General features: G+C 39.3%; 1 protein-coding gene across 12 annotated transcripts in view; it reads left to right on the top strand.

Moving 5' to 3' along the window:
- The window catches only part of LOC127578216 (ataxin-7-like protein 1), a 204,053-nt gene that overhangs the window by 148,209 nt on the left and 31,096 nt on the right, over positions 1-24,748 (top strand). For all 12 annotated transcript variants that reach the window (XM_052029948.1, XM_052029949.1, XM_052029950.1 and 9 more), the window contains one exon: positions 8,614-8,906. In XM_052029948.1, the coding sequence (XP_051885908.1) occupies positions 8,614-8,906 (293 nt within the window). The remainder of the gene's footprint in view (positions 1-8,613; positions 8,907-24,748) is intronic.

Here is a 24,748-nt window from a genome sequence, read left to right on the forward strand (position 1 = left end):
ATCGGAGGAAGATATAAGGGGGATGTCAGGGGTAAGTTCTTTACACAGAGAGTGATGGATGCGTGCAACGCACTGCCGCCAAAGGTTGTGGGGCAGGTACGTTAGGGACATTTAAGAGACACATGGATAGACATATGAATGATAGAGAAATGGAGGGCTATGTGGGAGGGAAGGGTTAGATAGATCTTAGAGCAGGATAAAATTTCGGCACAACATTGTGGGCCGAAGGGCCTGTACTGTGCTGAAATGTTCTATGTTCTAACATCTCACCTTTGGAGAAACCTCCTTGCATATGTTTAATCTGCTTCAGCCTTCCAGTTCTTACTAATCTGCCAAGAAATCCGAGATGAAAGAGAAAGCTCTAAATCAAGCACCCAAATAAACGGAGCCCTGCTTTTGTAGCTGGCTTTATGTAGGGATCGACCTGGGTATTTGGTCCTGTATTGATTTGCTTTGTTCCTTAGCTGGGACCATCAGATTCATTTTAAGAATAAGATTACCTGATGTATGTTTTGTAGATTCACAGAATTATGTAGCATGGAAAAAGGCCCTTCGGCCCAACTTGTCCATGCAGACCAAGATGCCTACAGTGGCATGCAAAAGTTTGGGCACCCCTGGTCAAAATTTCTGTTACTGTGATTAGCTAAACGAGTAGAAGATGACCTGATTTCTCAAAGGCATAAAGTTAAAGATGACACATTTCTTTAATATTTTAAGCAAGATTACTTTTTTATTTCCATCTTTTACAGTTTGAAAATAACAAAAAAGGAAAAGGGCCTGAGGCAAAAGTTTGGGCACCCTGCATGGTCAGTACTCAGTAACACCCCCTTTGGCAAATATCACAGCTTGTAAACGCTTTCTGTAGCCAGCTAAGAGTCTTTCAATTCTTCTTTGGGGGATTTTTGCCCATTCTTCCTTGCAAAAGGCTTCTAGATCTGTGAGATTCTTGGGCCATCTTGCAGGCGCTGTTCTTTTGAGGGCTATTCACAGATTTTCGATGATGTTTAGGTCAGGGCCATGGCAAACCCTTCAGCTTATGCCCCTTGAGGTAGTCCATTGTGGATTTTGAGGTGTGTTTAGGATCGTTATCCTGTTGTAGAAGCCATCCTCTTTTCATCTGCAGCTTTTTTATTGCTTCCAGAATTTGCTGGTATTTAATTGAATTCATTCTTCCCTCTACCAGTGAAATGTTCCCTGTGCCACTGGCTGCAACACAAGCCCAAAGCATGATTGATCCACCCCCGTGCTTAACAGTTGGAGAGGTGTTCTTTTCATGAAATTCTGCACCCTTTTTTCTCCAAACGTACCTTTGCTCATTGCAGCCAACAAGTTCTATTTTAACTTTATCAGTCCACAGGACTTGTTTCCAAAATGCACCAGGCTTGTTTAGATGTTTCTTTGCAAACTTCTGATGCTAAATTTTGTGGTGAGGATGCAGGAAAGGTTTTCTTCTGGTGACTCTTCCATGAAGGTCATATTTGTGCAGGTATCGCTGCACAATAGAACAGTGCACCACCACTCCAGAGTCTGCTAAATCTTCCTGAAGGTCTTTTGCAGTCAAACGGGGGTTTTGATTTGCCTTTCTAGCAATCCTATGAGCAGTTCTCTCCGGCCGTTTTCTTGGTCTTCCAGACCTCATCTTGACCTCCACCGTTCCTGTTAACTGCCATTTCCTAATTACATAACGAACTGAGGAGACGGCTACCTGAAAACGCTTTGCTGTCTTCTTATAGCCTTCTCCTGCTTTGTGGGCATCATTTATTTAAATTTTCAGAGTGCTAGGCGGCTGCTTAGAGGAGCTCATGGCTGCTGATTGTTGGGACAAGGTTTGAGGAGTCAGGGTATTTATAAAGCTTTGAAATTTGCATCACCTGGGCTTTTCTAACGATGACTGTGAACAAGCCATAGCCCTAACAAGCTAATGAAGGTCTGAGACCTTGGTAAAAGTTATCTGAGAGCTCAAATCTCTTGGGGTGCCCAAAATTTTGCATGGTGCTCCTTTCCTTTTTTCACTCTAAAATTGTACAAAACAAAAATAATACACTAATCTTGCTTAAAATGTTGAAAAGAACGTTTCGTCTTTAACTTTATGACTTTTGGAGAATTGTTCATTTTCTACTCACTTAACTATTCACAGTAACAGAAATTTTGACCAGGGGTGCCCAAACTCTTGCATGCCACTGTATCTATGCTAATCCCATTTGCCTGCATTTGGCCAATATTCCTCTAAACCTTTCCAATCCATGAACCTGTCCAAATGTCTTTTTAATGTTGTAATAATATTGTTAGGGTGATGTCTTTGTGTACTTCACTAATAGATGCAGAGCAACCTACTGCTCCTGCTCTTGAATGTGCACTGTTAATTTTGGTCAATAGTACACAGATCACTTCAGTCTCCAACAGCAGCAAAACTTCCTAAAGGACCTCACTGCAGCGTTACCAAAAACAAAACTGACACCAAGCCATGAAAGAAATTAAGACAGACCAGAAGTCTGATCAGAGAGATGAGTTTTAAGGAGTGTTTTAAAGAAGGAAAAGGAGGCAGCAATGCAGAGATGTTTAAGTAGAGAATTCCAGCGCTTGGGGCCTTGACAACTGGGGCACAACTGTCAATAGTAGAAAGATTAAAATTGGAGACAAGAACTCAGGAGGGCAGGAATCTCAGAAGGTTGTTGGATGGGGTGACATAGACACCAAATTAAAGTTGTAATGTAGCGACTTGTGCTAAGTTTTCAGGCCATTTTGTGATCTTGTTTTGTTTCAGTGTGCAATTTTTGTTTTGTTTTAACCCATTGGTATACCTGCTCATGATCATTTTTGAGAGAGGAAATATTATGAAAAGTGTTAAATTGAAATAATCTGGTTATGGCAAAGAACGGATTGAATTAAATTTGAACTTAATATGTGACATGGAAAAATTAGGTTGTGCTAATTTGCATATCAACTGATTTTAAAAAAGTAAGGAACGGGGGAAATATTTATTTTTAAAAGCTTTGAATTTTTGGCATCTTGTTTCTGTTGATCAGCAAATTTGCTAGAACTACAGAAATAGTTTATAATATTTCACTGTGATGTTCAGGGTGAACATTAGAATACACAGCATGATAGTTACAATTGGCTTTCTGGGCAGTTAATACTGGACCGCCTTTACCTGGACTTATCTAGGTTAAGATCACCAAACAGTCTAAGGCCTTGAACGCCTCAGTAAGATTGCCGAGACACAAGACACTGCTGATGCTGGGATTTGGAGCAACAAACAATCTGCTGGAGGAACTCATCGGGTCGAGCAGCATCCGTTGGGGAGGGGGGAGGAATTGACAATCAACCCACTGAATTCCGATGGGTGATTGTTTCTTGCTTTGGTAAGATACCCTCTCAGGTTTGGTCTTACCTTTGTCGTAAATGAATGGTCTATAAATTCTCTCTCAATCGTTTTGGCAGAGCAATCAACTTGGTTTGATTAAGATATTGCTCAGGAAAAGGCAGTCTTTCCAAAACTAACCTAGAATCAAATTGCCAGAGAGTCACAGAAGTATATTTTTGAACCTACATTATATAAACTATCACTTGCAAATCTAATCAGAGCTCAGTTTTTCTAAGTATATCTTTAAACGTTAATATTTTGTGTTACATCCTGTATTTTCTTCATGGTGAGAGTGCATAGAAAATTCCTTGTCAGAAGTATTGATGAATATAAAGTTGAAGAAAATATTGAACAAATTTGTGTTTTGCTTCCTATAGGATACCTTTGGAGTATTAAGCACAAATAATGGCAAAGCTGAAGGGCACATTTAGTTCTGTGGACTAAACCTATTTCTGTGCAGTATATTCTTTAATATTTTCAGAAACTGCCACCTGCTTTGCTAAAACAAATAAAATAAATCCAATTCTTAAAATTTTTTTTTACATTTCAGTTTCATTGATCACATAATATGCTGTGTTCACTAATTGAAAGGATGCTTGAGTTGGTCAGTCATTTGCATTGAACTCCCATGAAAGTTGCCTTGTATTTAAAAGAAGCCAAAATTGTCTGTGGGTGATTTCATGCAAAGAATTCCAAATTAACATTAAAATTGGCAACTTCATTAAAAGTTTCTTGATGGATGTCGGTTTTCAGACCTTAACGTAAAGCAGAAGACAGAAAGGTTTTATACATCGTAAGTCCTATAACACTTGGACTGGTCTATCAACCTGTTCGGTATTTGTTTTAAATTCTGAAAGTTCTAAATATACAGTGGTCGCTGCTCAATCAGTAGATTCTTCAGCTTTATGGATCCAAAATTACATAAAAAAGTTGGACCAACTTTCTTGTCGTTGTTGTCCTTAGTCGCCATTGCTACCAAAACATTACTAGTTATTACTTGATTAAATGAGTTTATAAATTATTTATCAGCACGCGATTAGCAGATTATTATCCATGCACCCTAACTTATTGCTCTGTCAAAAATATGAAATATGTATCAGTCAAATGCATCATGTCTGTTATAAACCTGACAAAATTGTGCTCTCATTGCAAGCAAGTCTCCTGTGGTGTTGCTTATGATAAATATTAATGACCTGACTGTAATAACATGTAATGTGCTATGATAACTCTTCACTAACAGCAGAGTTATGTTTAAAACTAGAAACCCTCCAATTGCTAATAGTCAACACTATCTGGAGTCGCAAAATATTTTCACTATTTATCAAATACCTCTGTTGATTTGCATGCACTTGGCAGTTTGAGGCTATACAAGGAAGTACCAAGCATCTCCGGATAGGTTTGTCTCCTTAACTAGGTCTAACTTCTGGAATTATTAAATGCAGAAAAACATGTAACATCTTTAACATGTTAGTTCATGAATCTCCTCACCTGCTGCACAAAGTGGGTTAAATTTTGTAATCACTGCCTTGGCAGCATTCTTTTGGAGCAAAGCAAATTGCTTCCCCCACCTCCCTTGCACCCATCACCATCACTACCAAGATCATCTCCCTCAACAAAATTAGTGGAATGAAATTTGAACTTTGGATAAAAGGGGGGTGATTTGCCCTGACAATTTATGAGGGAATGAGGTTACATTCTGCCCATTTACTACCAAGGCACTGAAGATCAAACTCTATCTTAGTATGTCAAAGAATATATTACGCAAAGGTTTTTGTGTTGCTTGTTTCCTTTGTTCTGCTCAGGATTGCTTTTCCTCCTCACTTGTATAATGTGTGTGGTGTCAGCTATAGACGATTGAGAATATAAAAATCCCATGTCTGGTTTCTGCGCAACACATGGGTGGGTCACCTGCTCCAGATGGCTTGCCTCTTGGGTTGATAGAGGAAGCGGTGCTGGGGATGGCAGGAGGCCTAAGACTAATCCTAGTCGTGGGAGAGATGACAGAATTAGTGAGTGGCAAACGTTCAAGAAAGGGTATAAGGAAGTTCCATACCATTAAAGGCCAGTCAGTTCAGCATCAGTGATAGGTAAGGTTTTAGTAATAATCAGGGAAAAAATACAGGCATTTGGGATAGATGTGACTCATCTAATTGAATTTTCTGATCAAGTAGTGAGAGGTATATGGTTGTTTTTCAGACTGGGGAGTAGGAGACAGTGGTCTTCCTTGAGGGTAGGTACTGGGACCATTGCTTTTTTTGGTTAAATATAAATGACCTAGATATTGGAATAAAGAGTAAAAATGCAAAAGTTCTCCATGATGCCAAACTTAGAGTTGTGGCATTCAGTGGGGATGATACCACTTGACTGTGGCAGGACATGGCTATGCAAGCAGATTGGGCAGACAGTGGTCAGATGGAATTTATTGCAGAGAAGCAGAGGGATGGGGGAGGCAAAAAAGACGATGACCATTCTAAAGAGTTTGCTACAGCTGAGGGATGCGAGGGTTCATTTGCATGAATCTTTGACGTTGATAGCCATGTTGAGAGAGTGTTAGCAAAGTATTTGGGATCGTGGGCTTTATAAATTGAAGTAAATTGTGTACAGAAGCAAGGAAGTTTTGCCAAACCTTTGTCAAACTCTGCTAAAGCTACAGCTGGAGCATTGTGTCCAGTTCTGGTCACCACAGTTTGGTGGATGTGCTGGTCGTTGAGGATGAGAGTTGAGCTAACAGAATGGTTCCAGGGATGAGGGATTTTATCTACAAGGGTACATTGGAAAAGCTGTGGTTGTTCTCCTTGAATTAAAGGAGGCTGAAGGGAAGTTTTATAGACTTGTAGAACATTATGACAGGTTTAGAAATGCAGTTTCTATTAGCTGATGCTACAATGACAAGGGGTTGTATATTTAAAGTTCGGGGCAAGAGACACAGCATTGTGGGGAAGAACTCTTTTCAGATATCTACAATTTGCTCCCTATGAGGATGGTAGAAACTGAGAATTTAAAAAAAAGATTTTAAAAAAAGTAGAAAATGAGAAAGAAATTGAATAGGCATTGGAGAGAAATAAACTGACAGGGTCGGGGGACAGAACGGGGAATGGGACCAAGAGCCAGCATGGATTTGATGGGCCCAATAGCATCATCTGTACTGAAGTAACTCTTTGAAAATACGAGCTGGGGAATATTTATTCTTCAGCCATTGTCTCTAAAATCTGGTTATTTGGTTGATACGCGATTGCTATAGATGAGACATTGTGGTGCACAAGTAGGCTGCTGCTTCTGTTACACTGCACTTCAAATGGATTTAATTGATATATAAAGCAATTCAGGATGTCATGAAATTGTGAAAATTACCATAAAGATTCTTCTTAATATTTGCTTATCAGTTTTTTTTTAGCTTTTTAAATGTTTGCCTAGGTATGTTTTTAATGGGAGTGGAGAAGTGAATATGCTATGCTGGGTTTGGAATGTATTTCAGCTTTGTCCTTTATTAAGGTCCCCATCATAACCATTATTTCCCAATCCAATGGTTAGCAGCCTTGCCCTGGACCCAGTACCAGTTTGTAACTTGCCACTTAGTGGAAATTATATGATACACCAACTTTTGCTGAAACTTTGTGAGTAAACAAAAACATTGGATTGATGCCTTTTGGAGTCAACTTTCACAAAATGATCTGTAGAGCAGGAGAGGTAGCTCCATGATGCAGGATACCAATGGCTGCCATTTTTTTGGTGGAGGAGCTGTTTTCATCTGATCTATAATCCTACTTTTGTTCTGTTTGGATCCTGTTAGTCAGAGAAGTTCTGTATCCAGAAAAGTAACATCAACTATAGTTTGCACCATTGTTATTTGCGTAGTTATTTCAGTGATGCTCAAGGACAAGCTGTAAATCATCCCCTGTAAGTTCTGCTGGCACCAGCAGCTTTACCATTATTATACAATATCAGGTCAGTTTAACTTCCAACCAATCGTCAGATCTTATTTTGCTTGTTTGCTTCCTCAACCTCTGTTCAGATTGAATATTTACTTTGGCATCAGTGACCAACATTTTGCACTCGTGACATTCCAGCAAGCTTTTTCAATGCCTTCACTGCCAGATAATGTAATATCTGTATTTTGTTTTCAACAATGGACAATGGTGATATGCGTCCTCATTATCATTAAAATGTTCCATACTTATGCCATCATTAAATGTGCTGAAGTTTTAATGGTGTGTCATTGCAGGAATTTCGCACCATTTGCAGTTTGCAAATTTCATTTTGTTGTAACATCACTTTACTGCCTTTCTAAGATGTTAATTGGTAATTTTGTACACAAAAAGATGAACACCGCTTTTCCACATTTACAGAAAATTCATCTTTTCCACAAAAGCTAGATTTTTGTTCTTTCCTTCCACTTCCATCTCCTTTAATTTTTTTGGGGCTTTGATTGTAGAAAGTAATGTTGGATTATGTTTACATTGTTTGTGGTAATGCTCTTGCCAAACCTGGTCAGTGAGTGCCAGAAGGCTGTTGGATTATAAAAGCCAGTACAGCTAAACTGGATCCTGTGATACATAGCTATTACAGGAGTTACCAAGATCAGGAACTGGAACTCCAATCAGTGATTCTTATCATCTCTCCATTCCTTATCCCAGCCAAGTATGGTGAGGGTAATTAAACTCCAATGAACGAAGGCAGATACTAGCTGTTTTAGCAAAAACAATCTCACTAACGTTGCTTGGTGTAACAATGCAATTTGGATATTCCATCATTTCTGAACATTTTGTCCTACCATTATTTTTGAAAGGTCGTGGCTAGTCAACAAAACTGATGTGTGGCTGTATTTATAAAAAGTGTGTTAATTATTGATTGAATTAAGTTTTGAAATCAAACCTAATAGCATCAAATCATTTATTGTCCACTTAGCTCTTTTCATTTGCTATTCTAGCCTTGTGTAGTTGAACTCAGAAGTGCAAAAGTTATGGACCTGCTGAATATTTTCTATTGCTCATTACAAATTAGAAATTGGCTGTGTCCCTGTTTTGCTTAAGCACTGAATGCATCCATTTCATTCGCAGAGGATCCCATATTATGAACCTCTATCATAAGATTTAAAAAGTGCAGGCACAGTACCAAAGATGTTGAGCAAATATTGCCTGGGGTAGTTTATTCACTTCTAAATTTAGTTTTCCATTTGTGCCAGTGAAAGGGTTAACACACAAAAAGAATACGTGAGCCATTTCTAATTAGTGGGACTTTTTTTCTTGCAGTGTTCCTGTCCCAGTAGTCAGCCTTGAGAAGATCCCGAACCTGGTGAAAACGGATGGTGCCAATGTTAAAATGAGTTCCACCACTGCTACCACCTCTACCACCTCTTCTTCCTCTTCATCCTCCACATCTTCTGCAAGTTTGGTTAAGTCTGGTTTGACATCAACAACATCGAAGTCTGTGCCACCTTCACCTGAAAAAATTTTGAATGGGAAAGCAATAGTACCACCTGTGATAGACAAGAAACATCAGAATGGTACTAAAAGCAGTAATAAGTCTCACAAAAGACTTTCTGGTGAGCATTTCTGTCTGCTTTCTTCTGTCATAAAGTTACCGTTTGTCATTGTTTACAATAATCATGAGCAGGAAATCGACAGAAGGGAAACTGATAATCTGTGGAGTTTTAGAAAGCCAGTTTGTACACTGATATGATATGCATGTTGAAATTGAAATTTAAGGCAATATATCATGAGTTCTTGGAAGAAGTTGCACATTGCATTCTGTCATGCCAGTGGATGTAATCCAGAGCTCACATTCGTAGTCATTGCCATTTTGGGGGGATGGGGAAGAATAAAACTGTGCAAAATAGGTTTTGAACAATTAACATAATTTAACATTTTTTAAAATAAATATTGATGTATATAGTGTGTGTGCACTTGTGTGCTCAAATGAACATTTGGGGATTCTGAGAAAATATGCTTTGGTGTCCATGGGCTGAGGAGGGAACAAATTAGCCTGAGTTGCTGTTATGATTGGTAGTCAGGGTGACTTCTGGAATGTGCATTACTGGATCTTCAGAGAGGACACATTGCTCAGCCGCACAATCATCTTTCGCCAAACCACGTTGACGTTGACTGCCTTGATTCTGATATGAAGACTGGTGACTTGAGCTAGGTATTGTACCAGAGCTTTCCTGTTGCCATTGGATAACGAACATGTTAATGCTTTCAGCAAAGGAAACTTGTGCCACAGAAGAAGCAGTAGCACAGTGGGTACAAAGTTGGCCAATAGGCAGGAGGGCTTTGATGTAAAGTTATTTTTCAGAATTGAGGGGAAGCAGTTGTGCCCCTTGTGTGTCGTTATTAGGGTGAGATTTTTTTCGATATAAATGAATACGAAGTTCTCAGTGTAATAAAGACAAGTAGTAAAGAGGGAGGAGAAATTGACAACACAGGCAATAAATTGTTAGATGGGTGGCAGATGAAACTGAATGCAGAAAAATGTGAAATGGTACTTTTAGAAGGAAAGATGATGTAAACTGAATGGTACAACCTTCAAGGGACATGGGAATAGAAAGGCCCTTGAACTTTTCAACACAAATCTTGGGGAAGTGGCTGTTAATAAAGCTGTTTAAAAATGGGATTCTTAACTCCGTAAATGGAGTCAAAAAGTATAAAAGGAAAAACTTTATGACAAACATTAGTCACTGATAAGTCTCAACTGCAACATTCTTCTCAACTTTGGACACCACACAGGAAAATTGCCAAGGCTTTGATCAAATGTTAATCTGGTAAATAGGAGGGAGAGGAAGGGTAAGAGTTCTAAAGGAAAAGAAGAAATAATAGTGGTTGTCAGAAGTTGTACTTCAGGCAGTACAGGGTAAAAATAAATCTGAAAAGTGTTATCTTACTAAAATGAAAGAAAAGAAAGTAAGAAATATGCAAGTACTAGAGAAGGAAGCATTAGGTTATGTGACTAGAATAACGTTCTTTACACAACTACATGGAGTGTCAGCAGCAAATGAATGAATTACAGGTCCAAACTCAAAACTGTGAAGAACTAAAACCAAGTACGGCAAGATATAAAGTTGACCTGGAAAATAGTGGAGGACAAAGAGTAGTCTGTATGATTGAGGATGAAATAACTTCAGTGATTTCTGGAAATATAACAAATGGTAAGCAGGCTGTATAGGCTTTATGGGTAGAGTTAAGAAATCTGTATTTTTATAAATTCTTAAACGGGATGTGTATGTTTGTTGCCAAGGCCAGCATTTATTGTATGTACCTAATTACTCTTTGAACATTTCAAAGAAAAAAAATAGAGGAAACTACATTGATGTGTCTGGAGTTACATAAAGGTCAGACCAGGTGAGACAGGCATATTTCCTTCCCTGAAGAGCCTTTGTGGAACATTTTCTTATAACCACCTGATAGTTTCATGGACACCATAGCATTCATTTAATGGATGGAGTAGAAAAGTAGTAACGTGTTGCGACTACTGCACAAGGCTTTGGTGAGACCAAAGTAGAGTCTTTAATACTCATTTGAACTCCTTATTTAATGAGGGGTATATACTGGAGACAATTCAGAGGTTCAGTAGGCTGATTCCTGGAATGAAGTAATTGTTGTATGAGGAAATTAAGAGCAGATTTCAAATCACTTTACATGATATCAAGAATTGGCTGAGAACACTGAATACTGAAAAGTCCATGAGACCAGACGTGTGCTTCAGAACTAGCTGCACTTCTAGCTACGACATTCCAGTACACTTATAACACTGGCACCTACTGTACAATGTGGAAAATTGCCCAGATGAGTTGTGTTCAGGAAAAGCAGGATAGAACCAGTGGGTCTATTCTGGAGGTGTAGTGTGCTATTAAACAGCATTTATTCACCAACAATCTACCCCCCAATGTATAGTTTGGGTTTCACCAGGAGGACAACTCAGCTCCAGACCCGCACAGCCTTCGTCTGGACGTATTCCAAGATTTGAATTCCAGAGTGACTGCCCTAGATATCGAGGCAGCATTTGACTGAGTGTGACATCAAGATGCCCTGATGAAAGTAAGGTCACTGGGTGTCAAAGGGAAAGTAGTCCAATGGATAGAGTCAGATTTCACACAAAGGAAGATGGTTATGTTTGTTGAATGTCAAATCATCCCACCCCCAGAACATCAGTGTAGAAGTTCCCCAGGACAGCGCCTTGGGCTTAACCATCTTCAGTTTCTTCATCAATGATGTTCCTTCCATCAGAAGGTCAGAAATCAGGATGTTCATTAATGATTGCACCATATTCAATTCTATTTGCAAATGAAACAGTCCACACCTTTACTATTTTCTTTCTTAATTGTTTGTTGTGCCTGCATATTAATTTTTAGTGATTTGTTTACATCAATAAATACAAAAAGCTCCTGGTTTTTCATTACATAGATGCCCTACTTTTCTATTTTTTCTACTGCAGTAAATAACTTTATATTTCTCCACGTTACATTACTTCGGCCACATTTTTTTCTCCGTTAACTTAACATGTCATTCAAATTACTTTTCCATCCTCTTCATGCTTCAGTGTTGGTGTTTCCATGCCACTTGGTGATGGATTTTGAAGTCTCCCACCCAGAATAGACTAGAACAGAGGAGCACTTCAACCCTGCTCAGCCATTTATTATGATCATGGCTGATCTATGCCGGCCTCAACTCCTCTTCTGTGTCATTTCTCCACACTTATAATTATCCAGCTTCCATCACCCACCGGGGCAGAGAATTCCAGAGATTTCCACCCTGTGCAAGAAGAAATTTCTACGTACCTCAGCTTTAAATGATTGGCCCCTTATAGTTATAACCGCTTGTTCGAGACTCTCCAACTAGTGAAAACATTCCAACATCTACCCTGTCAAGCCCCCTTAGGATTTTATGTATTTGAATAAGGTCACCTTTCTTTCTTCTAAATTCCTAGGAATACAGCCCCAAACTAGTTTGTGTCTCTTGGTAGGACAACAGCTCCCTTATCCTAGGAATTAGGCTGGTGAATCTCTTTTGGAGTGCCTCCAATGTTACTACATTTTGATTTAGGTATTGGCACCAAAACTGTATGCAACGTTCCAGGTGTGGCATCTTCCTGTACAATTGCAACAGGATCTCCCTATTTTTAAACTCCAACCCCATTCCAACAAAGCACTGAAGGCCAAAATGTCGTCTGCTTTCACCACATTCTGTCCTCTTGCTACTTTCAGTGCTTCTTCCAAGTGTTCAACATGGAGGAGCACAAATAAATGTGTGTCTAGATGAAAGATGAGATGCTATAGAGTTTACATTGGACTTTGTTGGGACAGTGTAGGAGGCCTAAGTTAGAGGGAATTTTAGCCTCTTACCTGGGCTGTTTACAAAAATAAGGGTGGAAATTGCAGATTAATAACATTGTACCATTGCTTAGAAAAGCAGGAAGGGATCAATAAGTTAATCATAGATCAATAAGTTTAACTTTGGAAGGAAAGTTATTGAAATCCATACTAAAGCATAGCATAAATCTTCTTTTGGAAAGGACATATAAATCAAGGATAATCGACGTGGATTTGTTAAGTGAAGGTTCTGTCTGACGAACTTGATTGACCATCCTTGCTATCTCTTCCTAAAATTCAACAAAGACAATGTATTTGACAGAACCTTCATGGATATTAGTAAGGCTTTTGACAAAGTTACACATGATAGGCTGGTCAGAAAAGTAAAGAGAGAGTGGGAAATACGATCCAAAATTGGCAGGAAGCAAAGGATAATGGTTGATGACTGTTCTTATGATTGGAAGGCTGTCCTACAGGGCTTAATACTCAATCGATGTTTTTGCAGTATAAATTAATAATTTACACTAAAATGTAGGGAGCATGATAAAGACGTTTGAAGGTGCAGTCAGTTTTTGTATATGGTTGACATGAAAAGGGAAAGCCTTAGACCAAGGAAGATATTGATGGTCAACTCAGTTGGGCAGAAATTTAATCCTGTGAAGTGCAAGGTGCAACGAGACCAGGAAATTTATGATGAAGGGGAGGATACTGAGAGACACAGAGCAACTTTGGAAATTTGTCCACTGTCCTTGAAGGTAGCAGGACATGACAAGAAGGTGATTAAAAGGCATACAGGATGCTTTTCTTTAGCTGAGGCATGAACTGTAAGAGCTGGGAGGTTATTGTGGAACTATATGCAGTACTAGTTAGACCAGAGCTTGAGTACAGCATACAGTTCTGGTCACCACATTACAAGAATCATGTGATAAGGTGCAGAGAAGATTTAAGAAAATATTGCCAGGACTGGGAAGTTGTAGCTTCGAGGGAAGATTGGATCAGCTGGGCTTGTTTTTCTCTGGTGCAGAAGAGGCTAAGGGAGATCTTAATTGAGGGGCCCAGGTATGGGCCTATATACCTTAGCTGAAAGGTTGAAAACTAGGAAACATAAATTTACAGTCATTGGTCAAAAAAGCTTTTGCAGGAAGATGAGGAAAAAAGTTTTCAGGTGGTGGGGGTTTGGAACTCACTGCCTGAAGGGGAATTGGAAGCAGAAAGCCTCATAAAATTTACAAAGTACTTGCATGTGTGCCTGAAGAGTTGTGCCATTGTAGGGACCCAGCCTAATGTTGGAAGAAGGGATTAGGCTCCCTTGTGATCAGCACAGACATGATAGACTGAATGATTGCTTCCTGTGAAATATATTTTCAATAATTTTTAAAAATTTTCACATTGTGCTTTCCCTGTAACTTTGTATTGTCAGCAAATTTGGATGCGTTACACTTAAACCCTCATCTAAGTCATTGCTATAGACAGCTGAGCCCCCAGTATGATCCTTATAGTACCTATTACAATCTGGCTATCTCTCAATAAGCTGCTTGTTCCAACTCTTATTTTCAGATTGTTAACTAATCCTGAAACCAGGCTAATATATTACCTTCTGTTCTCTAAGGTATAATCTTGTGTAACATCCTTTTGAATGGTACTTCATTGAATGGTTTTTGAAAATCTAAATATTGTACATCCATTTACACCATCCTGTTAGTTACACCTACAAAAAAACTCCTTCCTGCCTTATTCATTTTTGGTCAAATCATTACTGATATGCAGTTTTGACATTACTCATGGGGCTTTTGAATGTACCTTTCCTGTTTCCAAATATATCGCCACCATGTCCCTTCCCTCCCACCCTGTCTTTTCCCTCCCACCACATCCCTTCAGTCATTTTGAAATCCTACATACCACTTCTTGATTTGTCAAAGGACTGGTCCCAGTCTGGTTTCAGTGGGGTTGTCCTAGTGGAATAGCTCCCTCTTTTGACATTGCTGGGTGTCAGTGTTGCATGAATTGAAACTCTTGACTCTTACCATTCTTCCGGTCTCGCAGTTAATCATCTAATCTGTTTGTAATTTGCATATGTTTTGGGAGTGATACAAGACTTCTTCCATTGCGATTCTGTAGCTTAGTTGCCTTTTCTACCATGGCCCCATGGTGAGAGTGCTCATCTGTCTTGCAGACTCTGACCCATCTCTGCAGGCAACCTCGTACCTTTTGCATGTGGGCAAAGGCTGAGGCTCCTCTAATACAGCAATGAGGGTGCCTATACCTTACCCTTGCATTCACATGCCCCTGTCCTTGATCATCAGCAAGTCCTTAACACTTCGTCTCCAAAGGGTCCAAGCAACGCCTTGTTCCATTTCCCACCATCCACATCCGGCCTTTAATCTCCCTCTGATACTCCAGAAACCCAGCACACCGGACTCAAATTGCAGAAACAGCAGATTGATGGGTTTGCGGTGAAATCAGAAGCTCCCTGTTGGCAGCTGTTGTAACACATCACCTATACAACCATCACTATTTACACCAGTTTTGATTATGTTACTAACTGGAAGTTTTGAATTTAACCGGCAACTTTTACGTTTTTTTCGCTGAATACATTGATCCTGTTTGACATGCAGGTTGATTGAGATGAATATTGAGTTGTAACTCTCCCCACCCACCACTTCTCATTGTACTGTGGTGTTACTTTACCGATTCTTCTCCAACTGCACTTAGCCTTGCTCGTTTCTAGTGCTCCATTGTGCTCTTGCTTTGGTCAATCACCATTATCCTTTCTCCATTGTGGGCTTCCACCATCAATTCTGCACTGACTGCTCAAGTGAAAATGCGATCATGTGTTGATAACATTCGAAGGTGGAGCTTTGTTGTAAATTAGGGAGGGCATTAAGGCAACTACAGAGATTGGTACCCTTCTGCCAACCTCACAAAGGCATAATTCTGATGTGTGTGGCTTTGCAGTACACTGGGCAGTCTCTTTACTTGAACAGACTAAGTAGCAAGGCACAATAAATGTGCAAACTACTGCCTACCTCTGCCCCAAGATCTATCCAGCACAGTTCTGCCTGAAAGCATCCTTCAGCATTGTTGCTGTGGTAACCATTTACTCATATGGAGAATAGTTTATTATGGCTCTTCTCTCCAGTGGTTACACCTGCATAGATGCTGTATGTCATAGAGTCATAGAGCTACATAGCACGGAAACAGGCCCTTCGGCCCAACTCGTCCATGCCAACCAAATTGCTTTGCTGAGCTAGTCCCTGCTATGAAGAGAAATTAACAGTAGCATTATATTAGAAAATTCTCGCAATGTTCCCAATCAAATAAAAACTAAGTCTGAAGATTGGGAAAATTTCAGAATTCAGCAAAGGAAGACAGAGGCACTAAAAAAAAAGGGAAGGGGAAGGAAGAATACCAGAGCGTACCAGCACAAAACATTAAAATGAACAGCTTCCTTAGATACATAACAAGGAAAAGATTGGCTGGTGAGCGTCCCTCACAGACCGAGGCAGGAGAAATTATACTGGGGAATAGGAAGTGGCAGAGAAATTAAATAAATATTTTGTGTCTACCTTCAGAAGAAACACTGAAACATCCTGAAAATAGTGAATATTATAGGTATAGAGCAAATAAGGAGCTAGAAGAAATTATGTCGATCAATAGACATTTGAAATTTCCCCCCACAATTAATTTCAGATACAAACACAAATCGGGAGTTTGTTGAAAGATCCCACTATTTATTTTTAAGAGATGAACAAGTTCAGAATCCTTTCCCAAATGTTGTCATGGATGAGAAACTTGTGGAATTTGTTGCAGTTGAGATAAATGTAACTGACTGTCAGTCCGCTGTCAGTAGGGCACTGCTGACTTGTAATTTATGGGTGAACTGATAAAGTTTGTATTTCAAGGTCTCATTGACAGTCCTCCTGCATTCACAGAACATGCAATACTGGACTTGAATCATGTGCCACTGTAATTACAGTGAACTGAGGAGAGACTTTGGGCTGGATCTTGCTGGCTGTTGCTAGAAGTTACAAATATAGTTGCCTGCATTTTAGCCAAAGAAAGACCAGAAAGTCTGAAATTTTTGTAAATGTGATGTCAATTCTGAACTTCCAAGCTTACGGACAAATTTTGGTAATTTCACTCTGCTGCAGGACACTCCAGGAGCCAAGCCCAGTATTGCTGATTCTTCAGCATTTACTGAGGAGAATTGCCTCTTGGATCCTGTACCCGTCAGGTCAAACCTGATGTGGGATCCAAGAACTCCTTGATTTTAGTGGGGTGGCAGGGCTGCTAAATTCTTTTTCCTATTATTTCATTCTAATGTTTTTAGTTTTTATTCCAATTTGTAAATGTTTCTGAATATTGAAAGCATTTTAAAACTGTTAAATCACCCTTGCACCACCTAAACCCAGCAAAGCTTTCAGGGACATGTGGAAGCCAGGGCTTCCTAGATGTATGACTAGAACCTTGTCACCATCCTAATCGTGCTTCAGGAGTCTGGGATACTTTTGACCAGGAAGAAGAGTCCTCTGTATCAAGGCAAGTGAGTTTGGGGATTGTGGGCACTGATTGCACAGAGACAACTGGGTCACTAAGATCTAGTGCACATTCAGATAAATTAAAGTCAGTGAGTACGTCATCACATGTTCTTTTGGTATATTTATCGATGGAGTGTACCTTAGTACTTTCTGTGTTATCATATCTTATGTATGTTTAATGCAGAGCTGTTTTATCTTGCATTGTCTTGTGCATTTGCTGAAGAGCATTTGCAGTTTGAATCTACTCATAACTCTGGATATTTAAAACCTTGAGGAGAATTCTTGCACAAGACAATTGAAGAGATTACAGTAGAAGCATCTTATGTAAATAAAGAGAAGGAACAATACTATTAGTTTAATTATGTATACAATGTTTTGTGATCTTTTATCTTGAAAGGAATATACTTAATATCTAATACATGGCATTGAAAAATAAATACTATTTTCAGAAAGGATGTTCCAGATGAGGGTCTTTTGTAACATGAACCTTGAACACCACTGGTATAACCATAAGGCAAGGGCATAAATTGCTTTATTCTGTGGTAGCAAATGTTGATTTCACTACTTGGAGAAGGAATAATTAATGTGCCAAAAATGAAAAACAATAATGGAGAAACGTATTAGTACTTCAACATTAAAATTCAATCCACAAGATATTCTAAGGATAATTCCTACACAGAAGGAATAAAAATCCCTTTTTTTTAGTTTGCAAGATTGAATTTTGCATCGTGAAGCAAGAATGGGAGCATAATCACCTTTGCGAAAAGCCATTTAAATACCCTTTGCAACTTTTAGAAGAGTATCCCTGTTATAGATGTCATTCTCTATATACTTGTAGCTTCAAAACAATGATTCAGAATTCAGGAAATGCAGTAAATAGTAGGTTTCTCAGATTCCTAGAAATAAACTAATGATTTGCAGTCTATTTATGGTGTAATAAAGAACTAACCATGTACCTGCGAATATAAAAATTAAGAACAAAGAAAGAAGCAGGAATAGACCCGATGACCTCTCGACTCTACTTTGCCTGCTCAATAAGATCATGGCTGATCTGATCTTGGCCTCAGCTCCTCTCTCTTGACTTGACTTCCTTGACCAAAAATCTGTCTGCCTCTACCTTGAATAAATTCAATAACTCAACCTCCTCAGCTCTGTGTGGTAGAGAATTCCTAAGATACACAATTTTCTGATAAAATAAATTCCTCTTCATCATGTGTTAAGTGAGCAACCCCTTATTCTAAAACTATGCTTTCGTCCCCAAAAGTGAAAGCACCCTCTCAGCATCTGCCTTGCCAAGTTCCTCGCTTCTTATTCTTCTAAACTGATGAGCATTGGCCCAACCTGCTCGACCTTTTCTCATAAGACATCCCCTTCATTCCAGGAATCAACCCAATAAACCACCTTTGAACTGGGAGTAGTGCAAGTACATCTCTCCTTTCATAAGGAGACCAGAACTGTATGCGGGTCTTCTCATGTGGTTTCACTAACGCCCTTTGGAACACACACACACATAACTTAAGGGGGATTTTCAGAACTGTATATAGCAATGTAATATCTGTTCAACTTCATGTGTAATGTGTGGTAATATCCTTATTTTTCCCATTTAGCATTTCTTCATTTGGTGATTGGGTAATTGTGGCAAAGTGTGATGGGTGCTTCTGCAGTTTGTCGAGGTAGTGTTCGATTCATTTGAATCTCTAACTAGTCCAAAATTTTAAAAATCTACCCACACACTGGTTAACCCTGTTATAGGAGGTCTGCTTTCCTGTGATGGCCATAACTATCACAACAGCAGAGAGCATTTCCACAGAAAGAGTAATGTGCATGCCCAACCATCTGAGATATCTGGACACAGGTTAACTTCCCGGTCATGTCAAGAGGCAGTACTCCGTGTTCTTGCAATAGAAGCAAGGAGAAATATTAAATTAGGGGTATCCAAGAAGGAAAAATTGGAGAAGCACAGAACTTTAGGAGGGATGGGGGTGAGCTTGCAGAGATACAGGGCAAAACACATAGGTAGGAGCAAACCACAGAGTAAGTAAAAGAATAATAAATTTAAAATCAAAACATTGCAGGATGGCAGCCAGCATGTTATCAGCAAGTGTGCAGGTGTGATCCGTGAATATGAAGTGTGAGTTATGATGTAGGTATCAGTGTTTGGATGATCTCAAGATTACGTAAGGTGCATTGTTGAAACTAAATATTATTTAAAGTTTAATATCAATGAGTTTGGAACCCCTATTAAATGGCTCATTTGCAGAATTCCATAGTGGTACCTTGTACAAAATTTTAGCTGTTCTGTTAAGCAACACTCATGTTCAGTTCTTAGAGATTCCTCTTTTGGATTCAACTTGTTGCATAACATTCTAAGTTCTGTCACAAAGGAAGCAATTCAAGAATATTGATTGAGAGAGATGACAATTACAAAATGGTGATTTCAGAAAAGTAAGTTATATCTAAAGGAGCTTTGAAAATGTTATGAGAAATGGTCTACACTGATGGGAATGCAAATTTATATATTAGTTTTGGAGAATATTTAAAAATGTTTCTCCCAAGTTTAATTAAACCCCAAGGGAAATTCTGTACAACTTTGTATTATTGATTAATAATTGCTCAATTTATAGGAAATAGAGGATTGTCTTCAACAGTGATGACAGCTTTAACAGGTGGCATGGAGGTTCTGATATTTGCATTGTTTAAGCTTGATTAATTTTGAAGACAAAAATTATTCAGGAAGCAGTTACTATAAGACATGCAGGAAATCACCGAATGGTTACAGCACAAAAGACCTTTCCTCCATAGCCTTCCAAATGTTTCTCCATCATGCATTTATCCAATTCTCTCTTAGTCACAATGGGACCTCTCTCCTCCACATCTGCAGAAAACGCATTCCAGATTCTAACCACACACTTCCCTTCATGTCATCCTTGATTCTCTTTCCCTTTATTTTGTACCCAGATCCATTAAAGCTCAACCACTCCACCAAAGGGAAAAGCCTCCCACTATCCATTCTGTCCACACCCCTCATCATTTTAGGTACTTCTGTCAAATCTCCCCTCAGTTTTCTCTACTCCAAAGAAAACAATCCCAGCCCCTCCAATCTATCCTTGTAATTGTAGTTCCTCATCCCAGGAACCATTCTCATAAATCTTTTCTGTACCGTTTGTAACACCTTCACATCTTCCCTTTAATGAGGTGACTAGAATTGAACACAATACTCCAGTTGAAGCCAGACCAATGTTTTATAAAAGTTCATATTGACTTCCCTGCTTCTACACTCTATCCTTTTACTGTTAAAGCCAGCATTGTGCATGCCCTATTAGCTGCTATCTCAGCCTGTCTTGCCTCTTTCAATGATTTATGCACATGTACCCTGAGGTCCCTCTGCTCTTGCACCCCTTTAAGAACAATGTCCTTATTCTGTGTTGTCTTTCCCTATTCTTCCTCCCAAAATACATCATCTAACATTTTTGTGCATTAAACTTCATCTGCAGTGTGTCTGCCGTTCCACCGGTCTGTTTATATCCTGCTGCAAGTTGTCATTATCCTCTCCACGGTGCAAATGTTGCCAAGTTTAATGACATTCACAAATTGAGAAATTATGGCTTAAAAATTGAGGTCCTTAATTCCAATCCCTGGTGATTGCCACAATTCACCACCTACCAATCTGAAAAACAATCTTTCACCATGATCTTTTGTTAATTACTCAGCTAACTTTGTCTAAAATGCAATCAATGCCCCTTTTATGCCACAGACTTCAATTTAAAGGCCTGCTATATGGCACCTCATCAAAGACCTTCTGGATGTCCATGTACACCACATCGTTTGTATTCCTTTCAACCGCTCTACCTGTTACCTTATCAAATCAAACCTCTTAAATTGGTTAAATACAATTTGCCCTGAACAAATCTGTGGTGGCTTGCCTTAATTAATTCATTTTGCTCCAGAAGACTATTAATACTGTCCCACATCAATGTTTTTCAAAGCTTTCCCACCACCAAGGTTAAACTGACTGGACTATAGTTGCTGTGCTTACCCTTCCTCCCTTTTTTGAAAATGGAGTAACCTTTGGTACTCTGCAGTTATCTGGCACCACCCTTGTATCCAAAGAGCATTGAAAGATTACAGTCAGTCCCCTGCCATTTCATCCCATACTTCCCTCAAAATCTTAGGATGCATCCCATCTGGTTCTGGTGACTTACCTGCTTTAAGTTTAACCAGCTTTTCTAATAATACCATGCGATAAATTTTTAATGCATCTAGTACCTTAGCTGTCACCTCCTTCAACGTTACTTTGGAAGCACCCACTTTCCTTGTGAAGACAGATGCAAAGTACCCACTTAGTAGTTCAGTGGTACCCTCAGCACACTGCTCTTGAAGGTTATCATTGTAGAAACTCTTTCATCCTCTCTGCCTTAGCACGGTTACTATCCCAGTTTACATTTGGATAATTGAAGCCCTTCATTAAATCTATGCTGCAGTTCTTCTTTCAGTTCTCTGTAATTACTTTCCACGTATTATCTCCTCTGTATCTCTCCAACTTGGAAATGAGCTGTTGAATACACACAGAAATGTAATGTTCCCTCTGCTGTATCTTAGCTCAAACCAAACAGATTCTGAACCCTTTAGTGACATACTCTCTCTCCGGTAATGTTCTGTTTAATCAACACCTCTACCCCTGCTCCTTTCTTTTCTGTCTTTCATTTATATTTCATTTGTAAGAATATTTAATGCCCAATCCTGCCCCTTTTTGAGCCAAGTTTCTGTTATCACTGCCACATCATATTCCCTCATGACACTCTGTGCATGCAGTTCACCAGCTGGATTTGCCACACTCCACACATTCACATACATGAACGATAAATCAAATTTAGTTATTTCATTACTATTTTCACTGACCCCCAGTACAGTTTTATGCTAACCTAATCTCATTTGAACTATTCCCATTTTTGCCTTTAATTTTATCTTTTCATTGAGCCTTGTTCTGGCTCTATTTACTGATGCATTTGTATGTTAGTACACTCTGCTGCTTCCTGATACACACTGATTGTTGTTTCCTCTGCCACTGCCCTGCACGATAACTTTTTCCTATCTCTTTGCATTCTGAAATACCTCTATACCTTCTTTTTCCAGTTTTTAGTTTTTCTCCCTTCTGATTCTACACTCAAATTACCACCCCCCACACCGGCCTCGGCAACAACACTAATGTCTCCTGTCTCCCAAGGATTTCAGTCCCATTTCTGTTGAGGTGTAACCCATCCACCCTGTGGAGCTCCAATTTGCTTCGATACCATCCCAATTCCTTGGGAATTGAAAGCTTTCCCTCCTGTACCGCCTCTCCAGCCACATGTTCATCTGCTTTATTTCCCTATTTCTGTCCTCACGAAAAAGAGAGGTCTTGCATTTTACACCTTCTAGCTCCCTGAACTCTGCTGGCAGAGCTTCATCCTTCTTTCACCTCTTTGCAGTTGGTATAGATAGCCAACCATGATCTCTAGCTCTTAGCTCTCTCCCTTTTCAGGATGTTCAGTGACATCTACGATCCTGGCACCAGGAAGGCAACATACCATCCTGGGGTGATGTCCACTTCCAGAGAAATGCTTCTTTGTCCCTCGATCTGTTGATTTCCCAAGAGTGATAGCTCTATTATTTTTCTTCCTCCCCTCCTGTGCAGCTGAGCCACCAGAGGTACCATGTCCCTTCGTCTGGCTGCACTCCCCTGAGGAACCATCACCCTCACCAGCAAAAGGGAAGATATTCCTGCGCTACCTTCCTCCTCATTTGCCTGGAAGTCACCCATTCCCTCTTTGCCTACGCACATTTAAGCTGCAGTGTGACCACCTCTCTGTGCATGCTCTCCACAATGTTCTCAGCCTCACAGTTAGAATACAGTGACTCCAACTGCAGGAAGGGCTCAGAGTTCAACTGCTGAAGCTGGAGACACTTAGAAATGTAGAAAATAAGCTCTTGGGGCCTCTCCCTTCAGGCTGTTTAAACTCAGAACAAGAGAACAAGTTAATCATAGAACCAGCATTCGAGGGATTCAGAAAGAAAAGGAATGTTGGAAGTACTTGACTGATCAGACAGCATCTGGAGGGAAGCAGTTAATGTTTTAGGTTGAACTGCTCACCCTACCTCTTCTCTACAACAGATTTCTCTCTGTTTGCCATTGATGTGTGATCCACTGAGTATTTCCAGCATTCTCTTTTATGACAATTCCAGAATCTGCAATTGTCTGCTTTTCATTTAAAGTGGTTCCATTGCAGTGGGAAGAAAGTGTTTCCAGCATTTACTGTTTTTTATACTACACGTGAAGTCGTTTTCCAACCAATAATGCTCTCATTTGCAATTCGTTATGATAAACAGTCCAATACATGATATGTTCAAGGTGTTTTGTTGATACTTGAAATTGAAGATGCATTTGCTACCAATAAGGTGTTGCCACTGTGAATATGCCATAAATCTTAGAAGAAAAGCTTTAACATTGAAATGACCTGTGCTTCAAATATCATAAACCAGATTTAAGGCATATTTTGAAAAGTAGCAATTTTATCCAAAGGCATATCAACAGGAAATGGTTTTGAAATGTGTCCTGAAACATCTAGTTTCATTTCCTGTCCAACTGTAAGTCAATGCGACATCATTTAATGTTCTTTGTGACAGATTTTTTTAAAAAGTAGAAACGGTCATTGTGTGCAGAGCTGAATAAACATCAAAAAGTTATCTAAAGCTTTGAAATGTTGGATTAATAATTGAACATGGTTAACGTGTATGTTGTGAAGTTGGTGCTGTTAGCTAACGTCTTCTGGGTATGTTACCTTAAAATAGCCCCAGCATTTTAGGAGAACAATTAGCTATCAAGGCATCACCTCATCTTGAAATATTTAAATTTTGGATGAAAAGAGGAACAGGGTCAACAGAGAAGCCCACATGATTAAAGAACATGTCGGCAATTACCCTCTGGGCATGCACATTGGAAAATCCCACTTGGCTGACGTACCCTGGTGCTTAAAATGTACGCCAGCTTCAGTGAATGTCATAACAACTGGAAGAGAAGAGTGATAGCTGAACATAAGCTGTTTTTACAAGTTTGTCATTTGTGATCCCTTAGCCTTCAGTACTCAAGCCAGAATGCCATGTTATAAAAGCTGAGTCTACCTTGTGCATTGTGTAGATAAATGGAAGCACAGAGTGCATACAGGAATATTTGCAGATTTAAAAGGGAATACATTTTTTCTATCGTGAATCAATACTTCCCGAACATATGTACAATGTCTTTTCCTGGCTGCATGCTTTAGTAGATTAAAATTGGTATGTCTACAGTGAAAATTCCTTTATTTATTTTGGATATAAAACATCCTAAAATGCTGAACTAAAAACAGAAAATGCTGGGAATACTCAGCAGGTCAGGTAGCACCTGCGAAGATCAGAAAGTTAACAGATCAGGTCAATGAGCTTCCATCAGAACTTTTGGAATCTATTCTGCAGCCTGATGTTGCCAAATAGATTATAATTTTCTAACTTTCCAGATAAACAGCAAATATG

Source organism: Pristis pectinata, chromosome 15 (assembly GCF_009764475.1).
Source record: "Pristis pectinata isolate sPriPec2 chromosome 15, sPriPec2.1.pri, whole genome shotgun sequence".
Taxonomy (NCBI): Eukaryota; Metazoa; Chordata; class Chondrichthyes; order Rhinopristiformes; family Pristidae; genus Pristis; species Pristis pectinata.